The following is an 18,262-nucleotide window of genomic DNA, read 5'->3' as shown; positions in this document are numbered from 1 at the left end:
TTAGATTAGTGGGACAGAGAAGTTGGGCTGGGCATTTCTCCAAACTGTGTCTCTGACAACACTGACATGTCTGGTTCAGTCTGGTAAAAAAACAAACAACAAACAAACAAACAAATCAATTATCCTTAAATCTCTCTTTCACTCACTCAAGTACTAATACACTTGAATAGACAACAGCAGTACAGCAGAGTCCTTCTCTTACCTGTTGGTCTTTATCCTTTTCATGCCGTGGAATTCGGTGCCTCCTCCTCTTCGGTCCGGCAGCATGAGGCATTGCTGCTGACAAAGTGGAACCAGACACACCGTTGAGCCGTTCATCCTCCACTCCAGACGCAGGATCTAAATGGGCTTCGGGCTCATCCTTAAAAATAAAAAAAAAAGGTGAAAACTTCAAAAATGAATCGTATAAATTGAGCATATGTTATTATTATTATTATTGGTACATCAAACAAATCAGCAGACCTGCTGGGTAACTGCCCTTGTATCCTTAGAGGACCCAAAGCCCCAAATTAGCTGTGTGTGTATTGGGTTTTGGTCATCTAAACTCAAATATCAACTAAAGTGTGCATTCCTGCATGATTTCCTGATTTTGTGTCCCTGTCTTGTACAGGAGTTCTGTGTCAAAATCCAGATTAAGAGACCTTAATTATTTTAGTTTACATTGTCCTCGCATGCTAAATTTCCTCTCAAGAGGGGGGTACATTTTTTGCCCCGGGCCCCGTAACAGGTTAATCCATCCATGATCAACTGCTGTAGTAAAACAAATTAATACAATCTAATCAAGCCTGAATTTAGAGATTATGCAGAATTTTAAATTTGAATATAAAAAATAGGAGATCATTATTGTCAAAAGCTGGGGTGATAAGTCCATTTTTTTTTTCCTTTAAATGTCTCACATATGGCCCCCTGTCCGACCTCACCTCTAGAAGTATCGTGAGCTGGGCGTTTCTGTAGTCATCCCCATGACCATCTAAAGTCCTCATGAGAAACCTGCAAGATTAACATAATTGTCAGATGGGCCATCAAAGTGGGAAACGCCAAAAATGTAGTTACTGTTCTGAGGTTTAGTACCATCTTTCCTTCTTCACGCGCCGTGTAATTCTTTGTACTTGATGAAGACGACCTAGAATCTTCTGATTCACCTGAAAAAAAGACACAAATGGAAGTGATTACAGATGCACCATCATACTTGTCAAATATGAACATTAAAATGTCCAATATCTGATTATTGAATTGGAATTTTAGGGAGTTTTTTTTTCATAAAACAGTGTAGAAAAGCAGCAGAATAATAAGAAAGTATCATAGTCTTTGTTAAAAACAATCATATTGCAGAAGGTTATAATAATGTATCAGTAATCAGTATCCATACCTAGAAATTATGTGAGAAATTAGGAACTAAATGACAATAAACCCCAAAATAATCCATATGCCAACCCTGAGACACACATATGCACATATGCTTGCACACACCTGTTCAATATCTTTACATCTCCTGTTCAGAGCCAGACATTTGCTCTTATCCAGCGCTCTTCTCTCTTCATCCTCCTGTGCCGTACTCTCCAGCAGCTCATTGCTTCCCGGGCCCAGCTCCACCTGAAGAGACAAAAAAACAACCAAGTTTCTGTTTTGTGTTTGACCGTCTGTGTCAAGTGTTTTAAGTGTGTTTCGACAGTTGAAAAATGACCTTCAACCCCAGCAGATCCTTGCTCCATCCACTAAGCTACATAAAGTAATATTTTAAAAAATTGTGCCATTTGTAGATCACATTCATGACATATGTAAATAGATAATGGGTGTGACTGCAGCTTCTTTCTTTAAAGACAGAGCTCATGACTTAGGTGGTGTTAAATCTGGTAATACTATTTGGTACAATTAGCACCAAGACAGCTATGTGCCATGTTTCTCGTGACTTGGACACACTGGGAGCACTGGCTACTGTCTGTTCCCACTTCCTCTCATCCACATAAGCATTACCATGATCATTATCATTAACATTACCGTGATCATTATCATTAACATTACCTCTCCTGGTCCCAGCTCCACACCACCAGGCTCCAGCTCTGCCTCCAGGATGTGTCCTCCAAATAGAGGAGGCAGAGCCAAACCAGAGAAATCCTCCATCATCTGTAACAGGCGGAAGATTATTTTATTATGAAAAAAAACCTTTTTAATAACATTATTTATGCACAAGTGGTATATGCAAATACGATCTCACTATACCTGTAATGCCAATTTTTTAATTAGTGATGCATTAATGAGTAAGCACCACTAACGATGCAGCTGGTAAAGGTCCAGATTTATGTTTTGTATTGTAATAATCTTAATCTTATGTAGTGAAGTAAACAGTACAATGTTTGCCAAACGTAGTAGTGTAAAAGTATAAAGTGGCATAAATTGGATACACTCAAGTAGAGTGGCATTACAAGTACCTAACTGACTATCATTATAGGTCTCAGTATACACAGTACTTACATTTCTTAATGTCCAAACACAACGGTGTCCTGCGTGTTTTATAACTCCACCAACGGTTTCTAATGGTCAGTCTAGTATTAGTATTAGTCTAGAGTTCACACACACACTTAGCTTAGAGCATTTACTAACATTACATTTTGCTAAAATCGAGCGTAAAGCAAAACAAGTGCAGCTTCTCTGCCAGTCTCGTCGACTAACTAATGTTTTTCTTTTTTGCGACGGACGCAACAATTATACGTCACATAGTAGTTACTACATTTCCCATGAACACCCGCGGGATTGAAACTACATAAGACAATATGGCGGGTATGTTTCTATATATATTCATCTTTTGGACAAACAGCCGGTGTAATTAGCTGTATTACGACCTCGAGATAGCATGAATACATACTTAAACATTTGAAACTACGCTATTTAGGTCTCAGAGTTACTTTAACACATTGATATCCACTCGAAATTAAAGGAAAAACGTGACCTTGGATGCGATGCTAACCGTGGCTAACGTCAGCTAACTGTGTTCAACGGTCAGCTGTGGAGGATTTGAACCTGTCCTGTTTGTGTTTCTGCAGGAATAGCAGCGTTCCTGAAGAATGCGTGGAATAAGGAGCCTGTTATCCTGACAGCCTGTGCTATCGGACTGATGGGTCAGTAATCAGCCTCCTGCACAACACTGTGCTTAATAATGGCCATGATACTAAAGCAACATTTGATATGGAAGGGAATCAGAAGTATCACATAAGATGGACCCGTGAGATTCCAGTGGCATGTATTTACTGTAACTCAGTTCAGTGCCATTCCGTTTATGATGTAACATGTGTGTGTTACATTAAAAGAGTAAAACAACAAGACATCCTTTTGAAAACACTATTTATTGTTTCTCCATTTGTCAAAATTCTTATTTCAAGATGATTTGGTTATCAGATCTAATCTCGAAATTGTGTGTCCTCAGGTCTGGCTCTTCCATTAATCAGCCCCATCACAAAATATACAGCAATGATCAACTCGTCTACACCGTACAACTACCCAGGTAAACGATGCCACACAATGCTGATGCCTCTGACACAGCTCTGGGTATTTCAACCACTTCTACACCCGTCTAATCAATTATTAAAGCTCCTCCTCCTTTCTTTCTTAATGCAGTCCCTGTGCGAGATGATGGAAACATGCCTGATGTCCCTGCTCATCCGGGTGAACCAAAAGGAAAAAACTTGGATTGGCTTAAAAACTTTTAACTTCATATTTGCACGATCAACACCTGTGCTGTTCATATGTGTATGCAAAGCTGCTCCACCTACCAATGTCTCACAATAGAGATTCATTTACTTCTACGTTTGTTCCACACTTTTTGGTTTGGATACATGTTGCATGTTGTGGTACATTACATCATGAACATTTCAGAAAATGTTTTGTTGGTCTGTTTGTCTGAGTTGAACAAGGCTTTAGTCTTTTTGATTTAGCTCTTTATTATAACCAAAATCTCTTAACACCAACAAATGTCAAAATAAACAAATTTTTTTCATCACAAAACCTTACCCGGTGTTGAGATTTCCGTTTTATTTTCTACAGCAGATCGTGAGAGTTTTGAAACTAAGCTTCAACACAATCCTTTAAAAGAGGCTTAAATTGACAAAGCTGAAATCAGATTAACACTGTTTAAATATGAACTCCTTGTTTCATACCAGCATTATTCTACTTGCATGAGTAAGAAAGGAAGTGGGACAAAATGTGGAGCTTAAAGCCTTTAAAAATCATCTGTTTGTACATGTTCTGTGTCCTCCACCCCCACAGACAGACTCAAAAATATACATGCAGAGCAAAAACAATTTCCTTCATAGAACTTTTATTTCACAAAACTTCAATATTCAGTGTTTTAGATAAAGAACGTCTTCCTCAGCAATATTCTTCATCATAATATCTTCTGCAGTCACCAGGATTTGATGTTGATGCAATTCAGAGAACAGACTGACAGGTCTGTCTACGTTGCTTCATATTTTTCACAGAACCTAGGAACTGTGTAAAATGGGTGTGCAATATTAAAACAATATTTCACTTTGGAAGAAGAGTTTTGGACTTTGCATAAGTTCCTGTTTTTAGTAACATCTTTTTGCATAAGGTTCCTCCATCTGCAGTTGACAATGCACAGATTCCAGGTATCTTTTAGACATCTACACACATCATTTCTGTATACATTTCCTGTTGTTACATATTCAGCAGTTATATTTTTTAATAAACCAATGTATTTCCTACAGCATATTACATACTTCGGATATATTGATATGTTGTACGTACACTATATTTCTCTGTATCAATTTCTAAACAATTTTTCATTTTCTCAGGGCAGAATTGCATATTTTAATATAAATGCCACTGTATCACTTGCTCCAAACTCCGCTCATGTTTCATTCTATTTTATGACTCACTGATACACTACAACCAGTCACTGTGACTACTACTAAATGTAAGTATATTCTAAACAGTATTCTAAGTTTAAAACACATTCAGACCAATATAGGTGAATAATATCTTATTCTGTATTATCACTGTGTCATTTCCTGTTCAGAGTCGGAAACAAAAGTTTGATTGCTAAAACTGACATGCGCAGGCGGGTTTACGGCGCATGCAGCTTTTACAAAGTCAAAATGTTCTACCAAAGTAAAATATCATTGTATAAAGAAGTCAAATAAAAGTCATACAATCACACACGTTTTAAGCCCTATTTACATGCATAAAAAAGCATTAGCTCTATCATTCTACGGTCACCTTTATTAATGATGCCATACACTTAAAGTAAGATATTTGCTGTTAGAGAGGAATTACTTCAAATGTTGTTGGCGTTATCTTGAATATTCAAGGTGGTAAAAGGTCACAGAAACTTAAGGTAGTTACAACAGGAACATTAAGCATTTCAGTTTGTACAAATACAAAGTTTTCATCTTAAAACCACAGTATTCTAGGGCGCTACTACAGAGCTACAGAATATTACTTTGGATATCTCTAGTTTACCATAAACACTTGCTCAGGACGTTGGTCAACTTCCCATATACTTTCTTCACCACTTTCATAGATACATTTCCCCTTTGAAACTTAATCCTATCGCCTGTCTCGGCTTTCAGATCTCTCTTGAAGATTCTGCTCAGTCTGGTTGGTAAACGTACAACTATAATGAACTAGTCTGGATGTTGTCTAGCTTTAGATTTAGGACTGAATAGGAATCAAGAAGACATCAAATCCAAAGACTAAGCACCCAAATCTCTCATTCTTAACACTTTCAACCCTCCACAACATGCTACTTTCTAAAAAAAAAACACTTTCGGTAATAACACTGTCCAAACGTTCAACTATTAACTCTCACAGTTTGTGTCTGTGAAGCTCATAAGCTTTTCTGTTTCTGTGTTTTGTAGTTCTCTCCCTGTATTAAATAAGTATTCCACTCGAAAGCCAACACTTCTCATTGAATAATCAAATTTAAGGTAGAGTTTGTTTTCACGATTTTGAGTCCAGGTAAAGAATTAAGCTGATCCAAAAATCTACATCAACCAAACACTAATATTTAACTTTACAGCAGCAGAATGCATAATGTTAACTAGTATAATCATAAGATCTAACAGACAGGGACTTGAACACTTAAAAAGCGTTGCCCATGTTCAGTAATTTAAGGTTAAAATTAAACAAAAATAACTCACTGTGCCAATTTCATTAAATTATGCCAAGTCTCTCTCAACCAAACAACCACGTTTGAAAATATAAAAGACACTCTGAATACATTTAAAAGTTCACCTTCACTGAAACCAAGAAACAATCTGGCATCTTTTCTGAAAAATATAATACTGTAATAGCACTTTTAGAGTAGGAGCCTGTCCTCTTTCCATAACACTTCACTACAGTGAAAGTAAAAGTTCACAACCTGCTATAGGAGCCAGTCCCTAGATCAGCCCAACAAAGGAAACTTTTTTGAAAATGGCACAAGAATTAACTACAGCAAGGTTATGTTGAGAAAAAAAAATCACTGTAAAACAGTAAGAGATATAAGCGGCATCTTTCATTGGCCGGGAAAAACCTAAAAATGTTAGTTATTCTGGACAATACAGTATGTCGCTCTCAATCACTAAACTAAGTACAGTTAAACACCTTACTTCTGTTTCATTAAAACTAACCTAGACTTTATTTCAATGTCAGTGTTTCACTCACACAGAATTTTAAGAAATTAAAGTAGTCTTGTTTCTAGTTTTTTTCCTATAGACTACCTTAAAATTGAATGGATTGTAATCATATTTATAACAGGTCAGCCTTTACACGCGATATACTTTGATACATTTATACTTTGATTTAAAGATGTTCTATTCCTGCACAAGAAACACAATCTGTATCTAATTCATTTGCGAAAAAGAACATCCAAAATAAAGAATCAACATCAACCATTGAGCTGTGTCCAGACCTCAACCTGAGGTTTGATGGACTGACAAACCACAGAGAACAAGGTTGCTGCTGTGGGAATAAATCTCTTACTCAATGATGGGAGCTGAGCGATCGTTGGTGACAGTTCTTCTGAGTCGGACGTGGGCAAATGGATTGGCCCTGAAAGGAGGAAAGAAGAAAAATGAAAGGTATGAAAGTTGCACACTATATAAACTGGTGATTAAAGGGGAGCTTCTGCAAATAAGTATTGTACATTAAACAGTAGGAAGTGCAAGAAACAAGCAAAAAGAAACAAGAGTAGAAGTACTGCTCACAATGACAATGCTAACATGCTGATGTTTAGCAGGTATAATGTTAAGCGTGTTCACCATCTTAGTTTAAGGAGTTCACATGTTAATATCTTCTATTGAGCTATTATTTAATGCAATTCATCTTATGGGGACTTTGAATACTTGTATCAAATTTCCTTAATAACCGAACAAGGCAACCTCATGGTCGCGCTGGATGAAAAGTCAAGTCATCACCAAAGTCATTAGGATTCATCCTCTCGGCACCATGAATGTCTATACAACATTACATGGCAACTCATCCAAGAGTTGTTGAGATATTTAATTTTCCACCAAAGCAACAGACCTGACACTGTCATGCCCAGAGCCATGCTGTTAGCTTAGCTAAAAAACTAAATTGAATGCCAAAAACACTGGATTCTACTCGTCCCATGATGACATATTCGAGCCCATAGCTTCTTATGTTAGACCCTCCTTGCCTGGTAGTTTCAAACTCAAAGCTCCTAGTTTGTAACCCTGCCTTCAGTTTGAAATTGTGACATATAAAGCTGGTGGAATGTCCCTTTAATGACAAACAAAGCACCTTTGAATTGCTAAAAGTTACCTGGTTGGAGAGGGTGGTGGAGAGACCAATTCTGCGGTGATCTGAAATGTGAAGAAGAGATAATATTAAAAGGATATTTTGACTAAATCTCCATTATTATGAAGCGTCTGTATCTCCTCCATTAACAGCGAGGCTCAGTTTGGAGAACACATTGACCTTTGACCTCCTCCCAAAGGTTTCATGTTTCTGACCTTGTTGCTGTCGGCCATGCTGTATGGGCGCGGGCGGAAAGTGCTGACCCTCTGTGGAGGAAGGGAGTGCTCCTCCTCTGATTCGGGGGTGAGGGCCGGGAGACCTGCAGACACCAGCTTGTCAAGTTGGCCCGTACTGGTGCTGTTAGCCTTAGACAAGAAGAGAGAGCTGGAGGGAAGGAAGAGGAAAGAATATACAAGGAAAAAGACAAAAGGAAACATGAGTTGAGATCTGTTGGTTTTGTGTTAATTCATCAACAAAGCTGTTGGTGTTGGAAGTGACTGTACGAGGGAAAGGGCGGTGGAAAGACCGAGAGGGCAAACGGTAAGTGTCATTCTGCAGTTTATGAGCTCCTCTGCACTTTCTGGTGTGTCCGGCTGAGGATGTTTTGATTTATTGAGAATACAGATGGAATTGGTAAGGGTGTCATATTATTGTCCACATGAAAATGACCCCATTAAGGTTTTCTGTGAATAAAGCAATGTTATAACTTCCTACTTTTTGCCGATTGCTGATCAAATGAGTTGTAAAACAACTGAAGGGAAGAGAAGGAAGAAGTTCTGTCACCAACAGTGTCAAAGTTCATCGACAATCTCTAAACCCCCAGATTTGAGTGTCTGTGCTTCTTTGACTTACCTCTCGAGGTGATCCATCTTACTGTGCTGTGACTGAGTGTAGGAGAAAGGGAACCAGCCTTTCCTGTGAGGGAACATTTGATGAATAACATAACAAGAGTATAAATCAGCAAGTCAGGGGTGTGTGTGATGAAGAAAACTCTCTATTATCCTATATGAATATATTTGTTAACCTGGTGATAGAGAGACGCTTGCACACAACATGCAATGTGAGAAGTTGTCTGAATCAAGAAAGAAAAAGTAGTTCTACTTAAACTTGAAAGAAACACAAGGTTAAGGGGAAGTGGTGTCCTTGATTTATTTCGGCTATGGTGACGCCTGAACACACAGCCTTGTCTTATGGCATGAGACATTTCAGAGTCTTCTAATGTTGTGCATCACAGTGCAAAACATTACAAGGCCCTTTCAAGTTATACGGCCGATCATTCTGTGGTTTTCTACATCAATGTGAGGTTTGTAAAACATACCGTCCAGTTCGTTCATTTTGACCGTAGTGCCACCCGTCTCTGGGCTCAGAGATGAGCAGGGTGATGTTGTCACCAGGCAGGAAGTGCAGTAAGCAAGCCCCGCCCCCTAAGCCGCCGCCCTCCAATGCTCCGGGAGTGTGAGCGAACATGGCTTCCACACTGGAAGGTCCAGATAAAGGCAGCATCCTGGGGAGACTGGAGCCTTGGGAGAGAAGAAAGACGATTAAAAGTTATAATACTTAAGACAAATTGTCCACCAACACATGGCTGACAATCTCTTTATCTCACTGATAACAGTTTGACTATTTAGTTTTCAATCTCCCACAGCTGTGTCAGAAGTGTATTAAGTTACTGCTAATGAAAACACAACATTGACTTATGCTGCTGCTTCACATTAAAAGTATTTTTGTCAGCGGATCACTTGTAAACATTTCTGGGAGTAATGACGTAAAAAGGTTGTTGAAATTAAATAATTCCTTATAAAAAACAATGCGAGTTTGTTTGGCTGCGCTGTCACACCAGTTGCTCTTCTGTTGTATTTCTATCAAAGTAGCTGCTCCATGAGTGTTTGCCCCGCACCACAGATGTCACCAAATCAACAGGCTGGAGACACTCAAGCATACAGAAGAGACTCGTCACATCTTACCCTGAAAGCCGCCCAGCCTCATTTCACTGACAGGTCTCTTCGGCAATGGAAGTGTAGCTGTTGCACACATGTCAGCGGTCTTCAGCAGCCAGGGATTATGTGACGGTGATGAAGCATTGCTTCCCCCTGGTCCCACCTGTTGGTGCAATAGCTGCACAGGAGTCATGGCCCTGGAGAGAGGAGCACTGTGGGGCAGCGGTGGACTGTGAGGAGCGCTGTGGGTGATGGGGAGGGTCATGCCGCGCAGAGAGATGCCGGCCGAGGAGATCTGGCTGAGCGACATCACCGTGGAGGGGATGAGGCTCGGGGAGAGGTTGGAGAGGTTGGTGTTGGTGGCCAGGAGGAGAGAGCTTTGCTGGGCCGAGCCGCCGGACGTGGTGGGGGTGGACGCAGCCGGGCTGACGCTGCCACTGGCACTGCTGTCGGGGAGAGGGCTGGCTGATGCACTGAGAGGTGTGCTGGTGTGCTGAGGAGACGCTCCTCGTGATGAACCTCCAGCAGCTCCTCCAGTGGAGAGAGAGCAGAAAGTCTGGGGGGAGCCCTGTGGAGGACAGGCTTCACTATGGGAGGAGGAGGGGAGTGAGCGCTGCTGGGGGCGACTGGAGTCTCCATTCAACAGAGGAGGGACTTCTTGAACAGAGAGCCTCTGAAAAATCAAGGACAGATATTGTTAACTACCAGAAACTAGAAGCCACTGTTAAAAATCTAATATTGTGAATGTAAAATAAGTTTCCAGGTACCAAAAGTGTGGACTCGAGTCACCTGACTTAGATTTGAGTCAGACTTACAAATCTGGTGACTTTAGATTTGTCTGGGCAAAATCAAAAAGGACTTTGTGACTTCCAGTTTGACTTCTCTTGGACTTACAGACTATGCATCCAAGATTTTAGAAGCCTAAATGTTTTATTTTAGAATCAATTAAGAATCAGCAATATCTTAGCTACATATCTGTCATTGATGGGTTACTGTTCTTAATTCTATAATGACTAATATAGGAATTAATTTGTGACTTGACTCAGAACTTCCTAGCAAGGCTTGTGAGTTACGTGTAACTTGGAAAACAATGACTTTGTCCCAACTCTCGAGATGGTTTTGTGGGTTTCAAGCCATCAACCCACCATGTAATCCTTCTGTGGGAACCACACACGATGCTGAGATTAATACTAAGTCCAAAGAACACATCAGACATCTGACACGGTATAAATAAAAAATATCTGACCTGTTCTGGCTGAGCGGAGCCGATCTTTGTGTGGCGGAGGACCTCGGCTATCCCAGCAGCCCCTGAGCCTTGAGGCGCAGTGTGACGCAGCAGATTCAGAGCGCGCTCTGGGAGTTTCGTGGGCTGAGAACATGACTGCTGCCAACAGGAGAGTTTCTGAGACAGAAGCTCTCTCACCTGGATAATATTCAGAAGGAGAATAATGTTAAAGGAGAATACTTTAATAGTAGTTGGGGACTAGTTTCAGCTCTGGATTAATACATCTGGATTTCAGAACGTTACCTGATGAATGAATAAGTAAATGTGAACAGATCACCTTGGAGTGGTAGTTGATGAGCAGTTTGGTGACACAACACTGTCTGTCCACCAGGAAGCAATATCGTCTCCTTTCCTCTGTGAGCGCAGACTTGTAACCCGAGGCCACCAGTGCGTCCAGCTCGCCTTGGCGACGACTCATCAACTCCACAAACTGAAGGAAACGCCAGAGAGATTTAACTGCAAACCTGAACATCCTTCAACATGCACGTACAGTCCTGTATTCACAATCACATGCACACATGTAGCACTCAGAGGCGGAGTGACCTTTAATGCACATTGTACGGAGGGAGGAATAAGTGAGGTCATATCCTGCCTGTTGCACAACGATAACCAAATCCAAATCATAAATCTCTATACTTTTGCCCCGGTGACATTTTTGATCCGACATGACCCTCCAAGTGGCTAAACCCTTTCACCCTGTTATATCATTCATATTCCTCCAGTAATGGCTTGAGCACTAAGTGGCTCTGAGGAATCAGCTGAGGCAGATTGTTCTTTAATCTTATTCACACTGGCCTATTTCTTACACAAATGCTCACACACCTTTTTTAATCTGCTGTTATGCTGAGTGTTTCTGAGTTGTGCATTTTACTTAAAAATCGGTGTATTAAATATGTATTTCTTTCCACCACCCATGTGGAGCTCTGGGCTTCACTTACCTGCATCTCTCTGTCTCCATATTTGTTCGGGTGGCGACTGCCCTGGCTCTTCCTGCGGAGTTTCTTCAGCTGAGACTGGCAGCGCTCGATAGACTCAGATTTAGACCTCCGCTCACTCTGATACTTCTTGAGAGTGGCCTGAGAGGGAAGAGGAAACAAATCAGAATATTTATTCAATAAGTGTTGAATGAAAGAGCGAATATTTAAGATTTATGTGTGGTGGAGTCCACTTTTATTTATTAAGGTGACATTTTTTTTTCTTAACCATTAATCAGCTACATTTAACACAATTATCCTTCGGTATTGTCACATCATTTATTCAATAATTTTCATTATTAATTTAAAGTTAGCTACACAAATAAACTTGCCTCCCACTGCCTTTGCCTTCCAGCAAAATAAATGAAACGAAACATTTCATATATCAAAAGTGAATGGATGTTTTAACTTACTGTGAGGTATTTAATATCCAGTTCCAGCTTCTGCTCCAACTGGGCGAGCAGCTCAGAGTGAAACAGCTTTAACTGTTGATGAAAGATCCATATGCAGAGTTTTAGAGGAGACTGACGCTGTGACGTCCACTAAAAGGCCTTATCACAATTAATACAAAAATAAATATACTAACTTTCTTGATAAACTAACAATGGTACTCCTTCTGGTCACAATATATATTTCAAAATGTTTGCTAGAATAATAGTTTGCCGATAACATGAAATTATTTGAGCACACAGTCTTACCACGTCTTCCAGCTGCACCTGAATCTGTCTGTGGACCTCGGCCATCTGAAACAGTGTGTCTCCTGTGAGCAGCAGTAAAACACAGGCCAGTGAAGGCAATCAGTATTATACACATGATTGAGATAATCTGCGTTTATTAGTTAACCTGTGCAGAAAGCTTTAAATCTGTGCTCTAATGATGGCTGTTCACAACAGTGTCAACATCTACAGAGATGCAGGACAACACATCAGTAGAAATGTCATAAAACTTGCTGTTTTAACACAGTTTCTCATTTACAAAGTGGCGGTCGGCTGTGTGTCCGTCCCTCAATCACACAGCTCTGTAGTATGTGGTGGCTGGCATCTCGCCCTCCGACTCTCCTGCCTGCCTCCCCCGCTGTTTTCAGCATTACAATGAGATCATGTGGTGTTGTTAATCTCCCAACAATGACCCTACTCTCTCCCTTTCCCTCTGTTCTCTCCCCCTCTCTCTACATTTCCTCACTCCCTCTTGTCTTCATCTCCTCCCTCACCAACACAGACTATTTTCAACTTCTCTCCAGCTGTCACATCCACTCTCTTAACTTTATTAGGTCCATCACAAACTTATTGATATTTGCTCCTCAACCCGGTCCTTCTCTACCAGCCGCCCACTCACCCAGCTCTTTGGAGCCTTGGCTGTCGCTCGCCAGCTCTCCAAGTTTCACCAGAGCATCAAAGTACCCTTTGGCCGCCACAGTTACTCCTGAAGAAGAGAGTACATATTGGGGAAAACTGAAAGATATCCTGTTCAGTGATTCAGACAAATCAAAGGCCAGTGGCTCCTGAATTATCCCGTGTTTGACTAACCTGTCAGGGCTTTCTCATAGTGTTTCCCCATGGTCACAAAGTTCTTCAGACTGGGGTTGAACTGGTCCAGAATCCCCTGTTGACAATGATACATAAATAACAAGGATAGTTCAATTTTGACAAGCAAATTTGAGGAGCTTTTTCATATTTTAAACCAATTCTCTACACTTGATTAGGTTCAATGTTGGTGCAGATAAGAAAGAGAAATAGACAGAGGAGACATACCTTATAGACATTTTCTGTCATCTTGTTGACCTCTTCTGTTCGAGACATGTTTCTTCTCTCAGTTATATGCTGCCACAATGTGATTTTGTATTGTTTGTTTCTGTTGTTCAGGGCCTTAAGCTTTACAGAAGACAGCTACCCCCTAAAGGAGGAAACACAAAGAAACGATACAGTGAGTGATGATCTCAAACAATGACCCATAACATTTACCCCAAAACTTGATGAGTATATCTACCTTCATGTCAATAGAGGAAAGATGCTATCAATGCACTTATTTGTGTTATTTTATATTTCACAGCAAGTGTCAATTTTTGTTATTGTGCCACGTGTAAAGAGGACCTCCTGAAACAACCGTATAATAAAATCATTGGGAGGTTTCAAGTAGAAGAACTCCTTTGCTCTTAAGAAGCAACTACAAAAATCTGAAATCCTCATATTCCCAACACAATAATCTCTACAGCGCCATTGTTATCTCTATAAATGACTGTATGGCTGAGATTTGAACCAGCCAGAGGGTTTTTTAAGGCCATCGACCCATCACAATAAGTGAAGAGGATGTCAGACCGTCTTGTGTTTTGTCTGAGGTCAGCAGTGTTATTTTCACATGGATCTCCTCTGTGTCTCAGCTGCCAGTTTCTCCATTATCGCTTCGCAACATTACGGCAACCTAAATATTTCTCCAAGATTTGTGTGCCAGACGAGTTATACCATTTCAGATAAGAACAATGGGCTCCTCCAGTCCGAGTCACAGGTGTCAGAGCACTGAATAAACACGCGACAACAATGTTTCCTCGGCCGAGAGGACGATCAAGGGGAGGGGACTGCTGCTGGGTCGAAGGATTGCAAGTCTGGATTTTATGGCAAAATGCTCATTCGGTTTTCCCTGTGCAGTCCTCCTTTGTTACAGCGAGATTACAGAGAAAACGTTGACCCAGATCAACTAATAGTATATGACACAAAGAAAACATTTCCAGTCTCTTGCTCATTAAGGCCACCCTGGTGTATTCTGTAATATGTCAGAGGAGCTGCATTAACTGCAGGAAAAGACAGAAAAGTGGGAGCTTTGTCCAAACTTTGTTTAGTTTGAAGGACTTTTAAAGCTTTGCACATTAATTCAAATTATTAAATAAAATACTGAAGAGAAATAAAAGATCATTTGCGTGCGTGTATATTCTATCTTAATGTGGTTTAATTCTAAGACAAGTGTTGCTTGTTTCAGGATGCAACAGGAACAGTCTGCAGGTGGTTGGGAAACCGATACAGAAGATGCATTCATGCGGTTTGGCCTCTTTAAATTTCTTCAAATGGTTTGGAAGCAAACATTGCATTTAAAAAACATGAATTAACCATTAATCTCACGTGAGTCTGCAACGAAAGAATTATGATCTCCAACCATTTTGATAATTGATTACTTGTTTGAGTCACTTTTCAAGAAGAGGATTCACTCTGTAGAACATGATGGTCAGCTGAACAGCTTTGGGTTTTAGAACAATGCTCAGAAAAAAAGAATTGATTGTTGAGCAAATGATGGCGACTCTTTTTATATTTTTTGACATTGCTGAACCAAAAAGACAATTGTATTTAAATGATTCATGCAAGAATTCAAAGCAACAGCGCATTTTGGTGGTTTTGAAGGCATCTTGTTTTGTTTCATGTTTAAATGATGCCAGATATTCATGCATCTACTTCCTGCCTTTCTCTAGAGAATGAATGGTGCAACATTGCAGCTAAAACAGTACTCCAGCACTCAGTGAGCCTTTTCTTCTGCACCATCTCATCTTATTTCAACAAGTACATCAACGTCTTTGGAAATACTGAGACAAATGCAATATAACCCCCCCCAAAAAACACAACATGCTAAACCTGCGTGCCTGCGCATATGAACATGAATAAATAAGTTGGGTAATTACACAGTGGATGTTTTTCCTGAGTATTTACTTTACGCTTTTTCCTAAGCACCCTGTCATTTGTTCACACGGTGCAGCGCAGTAACAGCTACCTGTTGATCTATCAGCTCCACTTCCATTTGTAAAACAGTAACACATAATTCAGCTACTTTGAAAAAAAAAAAAAAAAAAAAAAGTTACATACCTTTTCTGATCTCATTGTGGGAAACGATAAAGGCTTCCTGCGCGTCTTTGAGTGCTAAATGAACAGTACAACACCCCCTCTTTTCTTCCCATTAGGCTACTTTCCCTCTCGGTTAGTTGGTGGGGGGTTGTTTCATCCAGCAGAGCACTAAATCTCCCCTCCACCCCTTTTTCACATGGCCCTCTCTCTCCTTTCCCTCCTCTCTCTGCCGCTCTACTCTCAGGAATCGGGGTCAGATATTTGGTGCCGTTCAGTACCTCTCCTCATTACTGAGCAGATTACAAACATGCCTCCACGCCCGCACAAACCGGCCAGGAAAAAAAAAAAACACCGACAAAAACCCCCGCCCAGTACAACCAGCTCCGTGCAGTTGGAAACCACAGTCAGCCTCCCATTCTGTGTCTCCCTCTCTCTCTGTCACTCGGGCAGAATAACAATGAGCCAACGGGACCTCGTCTGAATAGGAGCAGGAGAATAATGACTTGAACGTTTTAAGCCAAAGACAGAGCAGCACATGCAGGCCTATCGCTGGCCTACATACACCCGGGCCTTCACATATTCCTGCTCCCCATTCTCAAAGGGGGGACACAAGTAGGAGGAGGAGGAGGAGGAGGAGGAAGAGGCCCTGCGTGGCCCTTCATTTACTGCAATAAAATGCTAAGAAGATTAAAGGCTAATGTATGAATAAAGTGGGCCATTCTGCACAGTGAACTATTTTACTTTCGGTACTTACCACTGTGACACTACTAATACTTGTGTACTTTTACTTAAATTAGAATTTCATTTTACTACAGGGTATTTGTACAATGCACTATTACTTTTTCGTCTGTAAAATATCTGAACACTTCCTCCACCCTGCTTGTAGATGATAGTTTTTCACACAGTGTTGGAAAGTATATTTACTCAAGTACTCAACTTTACCAGAGCTGTAACTCTGAGCTACTGAGGTCACTCTCACAGGCTGGAAATGCTAAAACTATGTATTTACTTATCATTTTGTTGGTCTTAAAGTAGTCTAATTTAATCACACATAGTCTAAAACACTGGAATCAGTTTATAATATAAGCACCATGTGTTTAATTTCAGAATTTAAATCCCCTCCAGTTAACTGAATTGATATAGAGGTCATGACGTCAGTGTTCTCAATAGTAGCCCTGTACTTGTATTTTATGCTACTTTGTACTTTTACTCAACTACATTTCCGATTGAATATTGTACTTTTCATTGTACTATATTTATTTGACAGTTGCAGATTCAGATTGATACGGTTGTGATATAAAATATGACAAATAGTTTTCCAGTAAATTCAATTACCCAACAGTATATAGAATGCATGTACTATAACTGTCAGATAATTATAGTGGATGTAAGTATTTCCATCTAAAATGTGGTGCATCGGTCTCAAGTACAGTGTCTTGCACATTATGTGGATATGTACATAGAGCCCATAAAGCTAGAGTGGTGGACATCACTTGTGGTGTATTTAGGTGTCTCACTGAAGCTTTCTTTTGTTGCAGTTGCAGGTTTTCACCAGGTGGTGGCGATAGTGTGACATCATTTCCTGCAGCACCTCCCCTGCATCAGACCAACAGCTACAGTGGTGCAACACGTGAAGACTGTAGACATTAAATCTGTATCTTTAAGACCAAAACAGGCCGGTAGAAACAAAAATACACCTTTATAAACGCATGTAATTCACAATGTTGACAATTTCCATCACTGTTAAATAAAACCAATAATGAAACATTGAGCACAGCTATGTTCTACTCAGGTGTTACTTTACAGTCTTCACTGTCCAAACCTCACCTCATCACCGCAGGTCAGGGTCTCTCAAGACAACCTGCACTAAGATATTTTGTATGAATGGACACAACCAGAACAAGTCAAACCTACACCAAAAAAACAGATCAAAGTGTCTTTACTCAGTAGCAGGGCGTCCAGGACCTTCTGTCAATTCAACAGACGAGACCTCATCTCTTTCCGTCATCAGAGTAGCCTCCAGTCTGCCAGCCACAGCAGATGATCTTTTGGGTTCTGGGTCACCTCGGTGTCGAGGCGAACACATTGGAATGTCTGTAGTCTGCCGTCCTTGGACCTGAGCCGTAAAGCCGTTTGTGTCGGCTTGCTTCCTCTCTGGGCCTAATTCACACGTGATAAGGAGATTGACAGACAGGAGAACTCAACTCATACTGACTTATGAAACAATAAAGATGACTCATACACACCTGTCACACATGTCCAAAAAGACAAAGACAGGTGTCAAAGTATCACCACACATAGAAATAAAGCTCTCTGCGAGGTCAAAACCAGTCCAAAACATACCTGAAAAATATGTCAGTTCTGAAAGTACAAATAATTTGCAAAACTAACTCTCTTCCAGGCACTGATGAGGGAAATCCATGTAAAAGTCATGATGCTCATTGATTTACAACATTAAACTTAAATAACAAATGACAAGATGTAGGTAAA

At 40.4% G+C, this 18,262-nt stretch overlaps 3 protein-coding genes across 3 annotated transcripts; 1 reads left to right on the top strand and 2 right to left on the bottom strand.

Annotated features, from left to right (window-relative positions):
* Positions 1–5: 5 nt before the first annotated feature.
* On the bottom strand, positions 6–2,124 carry tfpt (TCF3 (E2A) fusion partner). The gene is made up of 6 exons (XM_031853069.1): positions 2,023–2,124; positions 1,471–1,593; positions 1,072–1,142; positions 921–990; positions 203–361; positions 6–80 (listed from the first exon to the last, which is right to left on the bottom strand). Exons 1-6 carry the CDS (start codon positions 2,122–2,124, stop codon positions 6–8), a joined length of 600 nt encoding a protein of 199 aa, XP_031708929.1.
* Positions 2,125–2,716: 592 nt separating this feature from the next.
* On the top strand, positions 2,717–4,004 carry ndufa3 (NADH:ubiquinone oxidoreductase subunit A3). Its single transcript, XM_031852921.1, has 4 exons — positions 2,717–2,778; positions 3,042–3,116; positions 3,422–3,499; positions 3,613–4,004. The coding sequence occupies exons 1-4, from the start codon at positions 2,772–2,774 to the stop codon at positions 3,702–3,704; spliced, it is 252 nt and encodes an 83-aa protein (XP_031708781.1). The 5' UTR covers positions 2,717–2,771; the 3' UTR covers positions 3,705–4,004.
* A 291-nt stretch (positions 4,005–4,295) lies between these two features.
* Positions 4,296–16,267, bottom strand: LOC116386575 (brain-specific angiogenesis inhibitor 1-associated protein 2). The gene is made up of 15 exons (XM_031852919.1): positions 15,794–16,267; positions 13,703–13,844; positions 13,478–13,553; positions 13,287–13,373; positions 12,650–12,711; positions 12,365–12,436; positions 11,916–12,053; positions 11,255–11,407; positions 10,939–11,115; positions 9,720–10,365; positions 9,074–9,275; positions 8,608–8,670; positions 7,971–8,139; positions 7,780–7,820; positions 4,296–7,047 (listed from the first exon to the last, which is right to left on the bottom strand). The coding sequence occupies exons 2-15, from the start codon at positions 13,748–13,750 to the stop codon at positions 6,975–6,977; spliced, it is 2,007 nt and encodes a 668-aa protein (XP_031708779.1). The 5' UTR covers positions 13,751–13,844; positions 15,794–16,267; the 3' UTR covers positions 4,296–6,974.
* Positions 16,268–18,262: the final 1,995 nt, after the last annotated feature.

The sequence above is a fragment of the Anarrhichthys ocellatus genome, unplaced genomic scaffold (genome assembly GCF_004355925.1).
Source record: "Anarrhichthys ocellatus isolate YVR2014 unplaced genomic scaffold, GSC_Weel_1.0 scaffold13, whole genome shotgun sequence".
Taxonomy (NCBI): Eukaryota; Metazoa; Chordata; class Actinopteri; order Perciformes; family Anarhichadidae; genus Anarrhichthys; species Anarrhichthys ocellatus.
Note: the sequence above shows the minus strand (reverse complement) of the source record. Positions and strands in the feature narration are given on the sequence as shown.

Excerpts from the sequence above, each read along its gene's own strand:
- tfpt (XM_031853069.1), bottom strand. The coding sequence starts at position 2,124 with ATGATGGAGGATTTCTCTGGTTTGGCTCTGCCTCCTCTATTTGGAGGA. Across the intron at positions 1,594-2,022 it reads TGGAGCTGGGACCAGGAGAG|GTGGAGCTGGGCCCGGGAAG; the intron begins GTAATGTTAATG and ends TTGTCTCTTCAG. Across the intron at positions 81-202 it reads AAAAGGATAAAGACCAACAG|ACTGAACCAGACATGTCAGT; the intron begins GTAAGAGAAGGA and ends TTTTTTTACCAG.
- ndufa3 (XM_031852921.1), top strand. Across the intron at positions 3,117-3,421 it reads CTGTGCTATCGGACTGATGG|GTCTGGCTCTTCCATTAATC; the intron begins GTCAGTAATCAG and ends GTGTGTCCTCAG. Across the intron at positions 3,500-3,612 it reads TACACCGTACAACTACCCAG|TCCCTGTGCGAGATGATGGA; the intron begins GTAAACGATGCC and ends TTCTTAATGCAG.
- LOC116386575 (XM_031852919.1), bottom strand. The coding sequence starts at position 13,750 with ATGTCTCGAACAGAAGAGGTCAACAAGATGACAGAAAATGTCTATAAG. Across the intron at positions 11,116-11,254 it reads TCATCAACTACCACTCCAAG|GTGAGAGAGCTTCTGTCTCA; the intron begins GTGATCTGTTCA and ends AATATTATCCAG. Across the intron at positions 7,821-7,970 it reads GCATGGCCGACAGCAACAAG|ATCACCGCAGAATTGGTCTC; the intron begins GTCAGAAACATG and ends TTCACATTTCAG.